This window comes from Juglans microcarpa x Juglans regia, chromosome 3S (genome assembly GCF_004785595.1).
Source record: "Juglans microcarpa x Juglans regia isolate MS1-56 chromosome 3S, Jm3101_v1.0, whole genome shotgun sequence".
NCBI lineage: Eukaryota > Viridiplantae > Streptophyta > Magnoliopsida > Fagales > Juglandaceae > Juglans > Juglans microcarpa x Juglans regia.
In genome coordinates this window covers 18,723,299-18,735,192 of record NC_054599.1, presented here as the reverse complement: position 1 = coordinate 18,735,192, position 11,894 = coordinate 18,723,299, and the positions used below count along the sequence as shown (strand labels likewise).

Here is an 11,894-nt window from a genome sequence, read left to right as displayed (position 1 = left end):
GCCAAAGGGTCAAATAAAGGGGTAAGAATGGGGTGGCATGGTAGTGTTTCTCATATATATATATATATATATATATGTATACACATATATACACACACCCCAAATAACATTATCATAACTACTTTCATTCTAAAACTTTTAGTTCAAAAGTCAAGCTTTGGAAAAAGCATGAAGCGTTCAAACTTTAAACTACTTCTATAGGGAATGGAAGATCCAAACCCCAAAACAAAGGAAAAAAAAACACACAAAGTGTGGTATGTTAATTCATTAACGATTGTAATAATCTTGCTGGATGAAGAAATTAAGAAATGGAATAATGTATAAACAGAAGAAGAAAAGGAAATGATATGAACTCACTAGAACTCCCAAGATCAGACCCACCTTCACTCTGGAAAGACCTGTAATGATTTCTCTACGTTTATACAGAAAGCAGTGATGAAATGAGTTAAAATTTCACAGGAGTAGATAATCTACAAAGCGTACATCCTTTTCCTCTAAAGGGTATATAGAACTCCGATTCTCAAGATCATGTTTGACAGCACACAATGGGAAGCTATATTTCACAAACAAATTAACATGAGAACGAGAACTACAGTAGGAGAGGAAAAATAAATTTGCTTGGTGATAGTTGTCTGGATGGAAAGCTGCAAGCCTGATGGCTGGATAACACCTCCAACTTCTTTCTGCTGTTCAAGATAATGTGGTGAGAATTCTAGTTGCAAATCTTCAATCCTATATAATCACTGTGGAAATGCTGGAAGTTGCATTGATCTTCAGTGAATGCTCAGGGACGTAGGTAAGACCTGTTATGCCAGATGGTAAATTTCAATTAGAATTTCATCACTTGTGGTTATCTTTTGGATTACTCTGAGGATAGCCATCAAAACAGTCCACCAGTTTTTAGGGATAAACAAGAAGCAGCAATCATAAAACAAGATAAGAGCCTTCCACTAGACAAACCCTTAACTGATAACAAATATTAGCCTACGACAGATGCTATATACGATTTGGATACCAAACAACCAGAAGTAGGGCCAGTGGCTGGAAATAGGAGTGTCAAAATAAGGACCTTCATCCGTTACAAAACATGGCTATGGTCTAGTAACTGTGGGTGGCAACTTGTAGGTCCGTTCATAAAATTCTAAACTGCTCCATCCATGAAGATGAGCATTTCTTCATGAATTCAAAGATAATAGTGATCTTTTCTAACACCTTAAGCATGCAAACAATGAAAATAAACAGATTGATACCTTTCTCCTTGACATCAATTCGTAATGTATCGAGGGTAATTATGCCATCAGTCAATGGAAGTAGCTCAAGCTTGATGGTTGTCGTAGATTGAGAAGGAACACATCTAATATAACCATCGAAAAATGTAATCATCATCATTATTAGTTCATTACACACACATAAAATATTGTTTGGGGGGAAGGGGTAGTTAGGGAGAGAGAGAAGAAAAAGAAGAAGAAAGGGAGGCATACCCTAAAGGAACTCTACTCTGCAGCCACAGATGTGTACAACCCATACCAGTACCGGGAACAACATGAGAAGCGGGAGAAGTCTGCTCTTTAAAGGAAACTGACCGAGCTCCACCATCACTGTTCTCTTTCCGATCATCTGATACAAGAGGTGCTGAGCCCAGCCTTGCCCTTCCGTTAAACTCAGAAAACCCAACAAAGGGACTCATTGGTGAGGATGGTGAAGAATTTAAGGACACCACTGATGGAGGTGAAGTAAATGAGGCCGGAGCAAGAACTGTCAAAGTAAGATCTTCAGATGTCAAATTTGAAGCCTGAAGAGTTAAGACCTGAGAATTTGAACTGGTCAGATAAAAATTAGGCATAGTATCATGCATAGTATCATGAGTAAAAGGTGGAGAACCCACACAAACTGACATAGATGAATGATAAATTCATATGTAACCTGAACGGGAAGCTGGGAGACTCCATTAGAACAAGGAGAATGTCCTGACATTTCAGATGCAACAGAGATCATAAAATTCCTTGAGATACGTGGTCGCCAACTTGTCGGCTGCTTGAAAAACAATCTTGACTCTACATTCAACAAAAATGACGGCATAGGAATAGCAACAATAAGAAACAACTAACTTCTTTAAGATGATTTTTCCATAAAATTACTTGCATCTCCTTCAGATGATATGGTAAACTAAGAGCAGTATGGATACCAGTGTAGTTGCATCGACATGACACCATAATCGCATACTGATCAGCAGTTGAAGAACTCTTCTTTCCTTCAGTGGTCTTGGAGAGAAGTTGCAAACTTGATGCTGTATTTCCAGCCTGTAAATGTGATGGTAGAGAGCTTCTTTCACCATGAACCTTGAGATTCTTACACAGTGAAGTTGCGGGTCTAAGAATAAAGGAGTGCTCTTCGCCTCTTCTGTCATGAGGGAAAGATTTAAGGGAACATATCAGCTTGTGATTGCAAACGGTAAATTGAGGTTCTTTCCACATCACCCCACTCCCTACTTTCTAGACCAATCACATCATGAAATGTCCTCCACCTTTCTAGACCAACTTTCTCTCTCTCTCTCTCTCTCTCTCTCTCTCTCTCTCTCTCTCTCTCTCTCTCTCTCTCTCCCCTTCTTATTATCTTCTCAATAACTGAGCAACATATACCAAAAAGGTTTACATTATAGGAGGTACTTTCTCTAGGTCTCTCTCTTATACTTAGCACTTTTATCGCTTTCTAAACAAGTGGAGCTATAGCTTATCATTTTCTACTTCCCATTAGCTCACTGAGAAAAAATTTCTCAAAATAAAACCTTTAGAACATGATAGACCCGCAATCTAAAATATCCCAAACCATGGGGCTGGCAGCAAATCCACATTTCTCTCATCTCCCTAGAGGACTTAACAAGCAAGGACATCGTACTAGTTAGCACAAGTCCATAAAAATTCATTCTCAAATTATACTGCAAGCAACATTACGGATTAAAGCTGATGAGGGCACACTCTAGATGCAAGCCATGATAAACCATGCAAATATGTCCTCCAAAACTGGCCCAACATTTAGCTGGTCTCTCTTACCTTTTTCTATATGTTACCATTTTTTTTTTAATTTAGTTTATGGCCTTTGAATACATTTTCTAGCATGTTACCTTCAATGAACTTGAAGAAGCAAAAAGTAAAAGGATGTACATCCAATCAAGGGCCAGAATTGGAGGGTGGGTTGCTAAAGAAGGTGTAGTACAAAGCCAGCTTTATTAGAATACATGTCAGAATTGGAATCTTTCCTGAGACTCTTGAACCTAAAATTTCCTGCTCGAAGTTCCAACTTCATTCTTCATGCTGCCTTTTGTTGCTGAGCTAAATCCCAGATCTTAAACAAATTATTGTAGCTACAGAGTGGGAAAGTGGTGCTTTTATTACTGTGTGCGTCAGCTAAACTTAAGGTAGTTGCCTTTTGTTATGCCGGCATTAGCATAGACAAGCATTTTTTCTGCATCAAGTTAGTTCCAGATCTGCTGGATCAAAATTTCCTCACTTATCATGCACATAACAAAGGCACTGTCCCATGAATTGAAATTCGCAAAGCAATCAATACACTATATATAATATGTTAGTACCAAACATTATTGGTAGTTAAACGAAGTAGATACACAATCACCACTATAGATGGGAACAGTGATACTCCAGGGAGTACAGTAAAAGGCTTATAACAAAAAGTAAATTAAGATGCCCAGAGTGAAAACCAACCTGAGGGCTAGGTTAGGCAAACTGTGTTCGTTTCCAGCTTCAATACAAGCAATTGGTAATGATGAGGGTGGTCCATCTTTGGAAGCCTCCTCGAAAAAAATGGTTATAGCATCTATGTATACCACAATATCTGGTGTATGTGCTGGAGAAATGTTCTGCATCCCAAAACCAACATGTCATTTCTACATAGTTAGGTCAAATATTATATAAATTCTAGGGAAGAAGTGTAGTTTAATCCAATGACTTGATACAGCTGTAGAAACCACTCATACCTTTACTTGCACACAAATAAGGTCATCTGTATTGCAGTCTGCCACAAAAGAATGAATTTCTACAGGTTGAATAATTTCAAGTTTTCTCCTCCACCTTCTACCTGGTATATAGATACCTCCCAGTCCACAACGAACAGAAAACCGTTCTCGCTCCAAAGCCACACCACGGAAAGATAAAAGGTCTTCACCTCCAGCTTTTTGACTTTTTGAAGGCTTCTGAGGTGAGAACTGATCCCAATCTTCAAGGTCAAAGCTTGGCTTAGAACTAGGAACTTTAAGAGGTCCAGGAGGTGGTGTAGTACTTTGAGGTAGTGATGACATGGAGTAACTTCTAAAATTGCCAAAAGAAAAGAGTTGAGAGCTAGACGAGGATGAAAAGGTGGACTTTTGAGATGAACTACTAATTCCTGAACTAGAAATTAGAGGAGGAGATAAAGGACGAGAGGGAGGGAGAGTGTTATCCAAGGGAAGCAACCATTTTAACAGTTCTCCACTTGGGTCCTGAATTGCAGAAACTGAGTTGTCCTGACTTCCAAAAGACATATTTCTGTCCTGAGATTTCTCAAATTGAAGAATTTCAATGACTGGGTCTCTTAGAAAATCAACACCAACATTGACCTGCAAAAGCACCTGCATCCTTCCAAACAATAGAATGTGATGAGAACCAATAATCTGAAGGACTGGAAAATGCAGCAATCTGCATCAAGATAAAACATTGTTCAGCTCTGACAGCCAAAATATGGGATAACGGCGTAACGCAATATAAAACATAGAAAGCATCGCAGTGAGTGCACTAAACTCACACATCTATGCTAATTTTTTTTTTTTATAAGTAATAATATTATATATATATATATATATCAATAGGAGTAACCAAGTATACTAGACGTATACAAGAAAACACCTAGCTCATACAAGAGAGCCCCTAATGACCCAAAAAGCCCATGAAACCTACCCAAAATACACCAAGCCCGAATTGGAATGTAATACACCTCCGCAACCCAGCCCTTGTTTCCGTAAAACTAATCCTCTACCCAAACATTCCACTACGAGATCGTCTTCACAATGCCCTCCCTTTAGTCTTCCCTTGACTTGAGCTACCTCATTTAGCATCGTAGTTGATTGCCCATAAAAGACGTTTTAACTCCCTGTTTTTCTTAAAATGTGATTTGGTTTCAAGTGCGTGGCTCGCCTCAATCGCAGTGAGTAGAGCTTTAAATTGGTCTTCATATTCTCCATGTTTTCCATATGAAAGCCCCAGGATTTGCTGAAACCCATTAACTTTATTCAGAAACCAGGGGAATGACATTATCCCCAGCCATAGTACCCAATTGCACTCCCGATTCTAAACCTTCCCCCACATGAGGCACCAGCGACAAACCGCTAGTTTCCTTCCTGCCATATGGTTGCTCGATAGCTATATGGTTGTTGTCCATTGTTTTTGTCACCATTACAGGTTCCTCCCCTCCATCAACATTGCTTGAATTTGCACCACCCCCCGACGATCCTTATTGTGCCACTTTGTCTAACCCTACTGCTCCCTCAATAGAACAGGTAGGGGAAGCACTACCTTCTGTAACTCAGTTTGCATCTTCTAAAAGAGGCTTGACTGTTTCTTCCAAACTACTTGGGACCCTCATCTTCAACTAAAGATGAACCCCGGACAGAAGTACCAACCCCAACTGCATCTGATGCCTGAGGCCCTATAGCTCACTCAGGAGGCATAGTGACACTGGCATGGACAAAGATGCCAGCGTCCAACAACCCTATCTGTGATGGTGTTGAAACGCCCTTTGACGGCACACTTGTGGCCTTCAAACCCGAAGGATCTACCCCCCGCCCTCCCTCATCCATACTCGACCCACCACTAAAACCCACGACTAGGTCCAGCCCCTTATCCACTTTAATCATCAAATCTCTCACATACTCCATAACTCCCTTCAATTGAGTTTTGCCATCCCACAAGACCCCCTCCACCTCTCCCAATGTCACTTTAAAAAATTGTTTATAGTCGTAAGCACATTTACAAATTAATTTTAATGCAAACTAGCATCACCCCTTGTTTCCTCTAGTAAAATTTTGTAGAGAGCGGAATAACTTAAAATGCACATCTAGGAGTGACATAAAACTTGTGACTTTGAACAAGGTTATGCCAAACTGGATTTCATGCATCATAAATCCCGTCATTTTAGGCTGTACATTAAGTGCTTTTTAGGTGGGCAAAACATCTTACATTCAACTGCTTCATTTCTATTGAGCCGCCTCATCATTTCATTTTATTTTATTGACCTATCCCAACCCTTCACTTGCTAAAAAGATAGTCTTAGGGCTTGTTTGGAAAAAATTCTCATCTCATCTCCTTCCTAAACATCACTCAAATACAAATACTTTCAAACTAATCATTACAATTTTTCCAAACTTTCAAACAAAAAATAAAAAACAATTCAACCTTTTCAAATCCCCAAACAAAAATAATATTAAAAAACTATATTCTAATAATATTTTAACTTTAAAATATTTTTTATTCAACTTTTTCTCTCTCATTTCCCAAAACCCTATAAAACACTAACACAAACTATCTCACTACTATTCACAAACTATTTAACTCATATTCACAAAATTATCATCTTATCTCACTCTCCAAGCTTGTCCTTAATTTCTACAATAAATCCACTCAATTTTTTGACATAAAGTTAAAAAAAAATGGTTTGAAGACAAAAGGTTTCCTACCATTTATGACTACTAAATTAATAGAAAGGAAAAAAAGACTTTGCATCTTATAGTGGTTATTGACTTCCTATTACTTGTCTTTTTGGCTTTCCCACCACTTAATTCTTCTATCATTTTATTATTACTTTTTGAGTTCATGATATTGTAGCTATTGACTCTGTTATTACCCCTTTGACTTCCTCACCACTTGACTTTTCTACTATAATTATTCTTGCATATTGGCGGGTCGACGACTAGTTTTATCCTAATTGCCAAACTTAGTAGTAGGAAAAGCAAACAAAAGGGGTGAAAACAAAAAACAAATAATTTGCATGTTCATGGAGGAGGATTACCCTCCAAACATATAAAAACCAGATAGACAGCCAATGGGGGTATATTATGACCAAAATCCTTAAATGTTTGCTTAGTGATGCAAAGCACAAGATTCCATGTGATCAGTAGCCTCCAAAGCAAGTAAGGTATAAACTGTAGTTGATTGCTCCAGATCTTGACCAAACTAGGAACATTAATAGCTGTGACTATATGCTGTATTTACTATAATCTAAATTGAAATGTTCTTTCCATCATAATAAAAGAAATTACAGGTTTTTTTCATTAGCCACCCATCATGCAACAAAAATTTCCTAGCTTTTTAATTATTTAGTTTTCGCCAAAAAAATCATTCTATACTTTTTGTAGCTTTTGTCAAATATTCAATCAATAACTTAGATCTTCAGCTTGTGGTTAATATTCTTTTCTTGGGTGGGGGCCATTGTTTGTAATGGACTTAATGTCCATGACTTTCTACTTTCAGTTGCAAACTATAGTTAGGTAATTCTCATGTATACTCCCTGTGTACTTGGGCTTTGCCTATTATTATGAATAAAATTTCATGATTACCGATAAAAAAAAAATGGAGTTTCTAGATGCAGGACAATAAGGAGATTACTGCTAACTTGATTCCAACATATTTGATCTGTAAAAATCATTAACAAATCTAATACACAGTTGAAAAACTGATGAGATTTTATACTAATTATGCAGTTTAAGTAAATACATGTCAGTCATGAGACAAAATTCTGTGGTACAAGTTGGCAGCTTCAAAACATGAAAATAATATCATCTACAGAATCTACAGCTAGATATAAAATTTTCACTTTTGTATCACACACAGGATGCTTTCTCGAACCAGAATAGAACATACACCATATCAGAGAAATATCAAGCTTAAGTTATAATAGCATCCAACTCCCAAATGCTATGCTGGCACATATGAATATACACCATAAATTCTCTACATGTAAGATTAACTATAAATGCAAGAACAGATGTAAATCATTACAAAATAAAACATCTGAACTTGTTTTTCTTTATCGACCAAGAAGATTGTGGCACTTACCACTATGTCTCCACTAGAGAGAGAGCAACACTTAATAAAATTCCTTGCCACTCCACCAGAGATATTGGGATCAAAATTTCCTCTATCAATAACTGCATTAAAATGAGGCATGCTTTTTGCTGTTTTTTGGGTTCCATTTGCAGTAGAATCTTGACCATTCATCCCCAGAGATTCTGAAGACTTCTCTGGATAACTTTTTTTGGACCATAATGACTCGCCTGACTCTGCAATTCTAACAAAAAAGTTGGAGCTCTCAAATCTTTGCAATAATATCTGTGTCTGTCTTTTGTGATCTTCCATTCTTAAAAGGGATTCACCAGCAGAGACATCCTTCACAGGATCAATCTTCTCTTTTAATAGCCTTTCGTCATTCTTATCAATATCTTGACCGTCTGGACTTTTCCCTTCTTTAGACATTGAATTCGTTCCATCTTCCATTTTTCCATTTTGTTTCATAGGGCTTTGCCCTTTGCCATTCTTACTCATTACTGCAGCAACTTTAAATGGAGTAATAATTTCGGTATCCTGCTTATATGCTGACAAGCATGCCAAGACATGAACTTGTTCACCTGTATAAGAAATAGAATTCAGGTCCAATGTAAATAATGCAGCATCTTGATCATGGAAAAAGAACCAACGCATGTAAGAAATGAAAGAAGTAAGAGATTTAAGAAGTAAATAAATACCAGGAAAAACAAAAGAGCGGTCCATTTTGCGTAATGAATGAATATCTGTTGCATCATTCCAATTGTCGGGGAGTTCACCTACAAAAGAAGACCAAGCATTTGATGCACTGGGACAGGAAAAAGTAAACTATGAAGAGAATCTCATACAGCACATTACAAAGCATGCTAAAGTAAGACTAAAAAGAACCCATTCTTCAATCTAACTAACAAAAAAAAAATAGGATCATATCAATCAAGCATTTGAGTCAAAAACCAATATTAGGGAATCCTCATCTTTTCTATAACAAAGCCCTTGCTATAGTAAGAAAGTAGTGACATTTCTTTAAAAGACTAAAGCAACAGTTGAAAATTTTTTAATTGGCATCGGGTATCTGAGAACAAAGTCCTAACTGATCCCGGGGGTGCATGGGCTCTCGGCAAGTGTACATTGGGTAATTCAAGGGGAAATTCCTCCGGTTCAATAGCCCTAGAAACTGTTTCCATCCAAGAGGATTTGTATCTTAGACCAGAAGGGAGCATACCACGAACACCAAGGCCCTTACCACTTGAGCCACCCCCAGGAGTTAAGGAACAGTAGAGATACTTTCAAGTTTCATCCTTTGATCTAGAGAGTGCAATGATCAAAAGTAAACCGCTGCAGAATACTAAGGCCATGTTTGGTTAATTCCAATTTTCAAGATTTTCCAAAAAGAAATTTCAACTTAAAACCAAAATTCTTTTCAATCTAAAAAAAATGCTATTTTAACTTTTTATCTAATCAATTGCCAATATTTCAGAGAAAATTTAAAAGTTAAAACACAAAAACCAAAATAAAAAATTTCCATCTCTTCCCATACATTTTCACAAATTCTAATACAAAACATATTTCAAAACAAGAGTTATTTGAACTTTCGTATCTACCTTAAAAAGTCCCAATAAAAAACACACCTCAAAATTTTTCAAAAAAATACCTCAAATATTCTCAAAAATTCATTAATAAAAGATGGCCTTTCTCTCTCCATACTGATTAAAATCATAGCCACACCCACCAATCATCCAGCTACCCAACAGAGCTTGATCAACTTATTGCACAAACTTGCCAATGAAAGTTTTGTTTTTTTTTTTTCATTCATTTAATGATTGCCTTCCCTATTAAATTCGATTGACTAGATTTCTCGACTCATGCATGCATGCATCCATCAAAAGTTCACACAAAATGAACATCCGATGCAACTATATACACAAAATTCATGTAAATGTCTGCATGTGATCATATTACTGAAAAAGAAAATACACAAACTCGCTATAGTTGTAAGGACATACCACAAGGAATGGTAATGCATCCTTCTTCTTCAGAAACGTCAGAATGCTTCACTACAGAAGAAGATTCACTTTCTGCAGATTGACCTCCAACACTGCCAATTTCACCTTCAACTCCAACAGACCCTCCATTTCGATCCTCGACCGTGGAATACTGCGGATATGGATCTCCAGCTATAAGGCCTTCCAAAGTTGCTGCAGGTTTTGTCTTATAATTCATGTCTGCAGGAGATTCATGAACAGACAGCTCCTCCGCAGCTGCACTTTGAGCAGGTCGCAGCAGAAAATTCATTATCCCAAAAACTTATTTATATCTGCAGAATCAAAGATTTCATCTTTATAATACTTATAAAAAAGATGTTACAACGCCCCTCGAACCCCTCCCGAATTACTAGAGGGTATGCAAATTTTCTAATTCTCTATGTACCGTGAACACTGCAGCCAACACAACCACTCTCTCCATGTAGTGTGCAAGTGCCGGTATTCTTAGAAAGGAAAAAAAAAAAGTGCCGATGCTTCTAAGAGATTTGACAATGGCGGATTGCATATAACCTACGGCGTGGAGTAACGGAATTGACAATGGACTGTGGAGGTGGGCGTCGACCTGCGGCCGAGGAGCAACACGAGCAGATGGGTCTCGTCCCTGCAAGTCTGCGACGGCGTGGAGGACCGGACGTGGTGGTCACAGTGTCGGCGGCGTGGCGTGGCGCTAGGGTTGCGTTTGAGAGGGGGGGGGGGGTGCTGGGAGAAAAAGTAGATCTGAAAAATGGAGAAAACTGAGAAGATCTGAAGAAGAAGAAAGCCGAGAGACAGTTGACGGAGAGGATTTCAGCCCGACAGTGAAATTCTTACCCCACTTTCTTCTTTATAATTTTTTTAAATTTTTATATAAAATATAATAAATAATTTAATTTTTTAAATTTTAAAATAATAATAATATTAAAAAATAATATTTTCATAAACTTTTATCTTTCATTTCAATTTATCTCATTTTAACCCCTAATAACACTTTAAGAAAAAATTAAAAAATGGGAAACGCCCCTTAAGCTTCTTTGAGTTTCACAAAGCTTACGTTGAGTTTAATCTTAGAGCATTAACATTGAATTCATTAAATTATTTCTAAAATTTGATAAAAAAATACATATTTTTCATAAATTCAAAACCTTTCTAACCATAATCTCACATTGAATTAACTACTGAATTAGTTAAAATAATAATATAATATTAATTGTTTAATAATAATATTTTTAATTTATTTTTTATATTTTATAATTACACTAATCATATGTTAATTAATAATTTAATTTAATACTTAAATTATTATTTTTTAACTAATTTTTTTCTTAACTTAATTAATCCTGATTAATACTTAAATCGTGGTGACATTAATATGAAATCCATCTAATAACACCAACCGTAGTGGCATTAATCATTAATACTTAAACTATGTGTTTCCTACATTCACATCCACCCAAGTACACAAGATTCCTTACTTAAGATCCATCTAATAACACCAACCCGCGTGTTTCCTCCTTCACATCCTCATCCAGATTAGGTGTCCTAACATCATTATATTTTCACAAATCACAAATAACAAGCAATATAACTAACAAACAATCTAACCACAATTATGAAATCCTAAAATACCATGAACCATCACAAATAAAGCCAAACAATCCACAATTCAGAGCCATTCATGAGGAAAAATCACACTAAAGAAATAACAAGCAATCTAACCACAAATCTAAAATCAGGCCATGAGCCATCACAAAACTACACCAAAAAGTTAACTCAATCTGGAAAAATGCAC

General features: G+C 36.8%; 1 protein-coding gene across 4 annotated transcripts; it reads right to left on the bottom strand.

The window, feature by feature from the left end:
• Window positions 1-395: 395 nt before the first annotated feature.
• Window positions 396-10,925, bottom strand: LOC121258220. 4 transcript variants are annotated; one of them, XM_041159630.1, is made up of 11 exons: window positions 10,637-10,925; window positions 10,088-10,398; window positions 8,786-8,863; window positions 8,100-8,668; window positions 3,992-4,621; window positions 3,720-3,874; window positions 2,186-2,400; window positions 1,924-2,054; window positions 1,482-1,807; window positions 1,251-1,354; window positions 396-803 (listed from the first exon to the last, which is right to left on the bottom strand). In XM_041159630.1, the coding sequence occupies exons 2-11, from the start codon at window positions 10,374-10,376 to the stop codon at window positions 733-735; spliced, it is 2,568 nt and encodes an 855-aa protein (XP_041015564.1). In that variant the 5' UTR covers window positions 10,377-10,398; window positions 10,637-10,925; the 3' UTR covers window positions 396-732. The 4 variants fall into 4 exon arrangements, with proteins under 4 accessions (XP_041015564.1, XP_041015565.1, XP_041015567.1 ...); XM_041159631.1 differs by having other exon boundaries at window positions 10,088-10,342; XM_041159633.1 differs by lacking the exons at window positions 396-803; window positions 1,251-1,354 and having other exon boundaries at window positions 1,569-1,755.
• Between the last annotated feature and the right edge of the window lie 969 nt (window positions 10,926-11,894).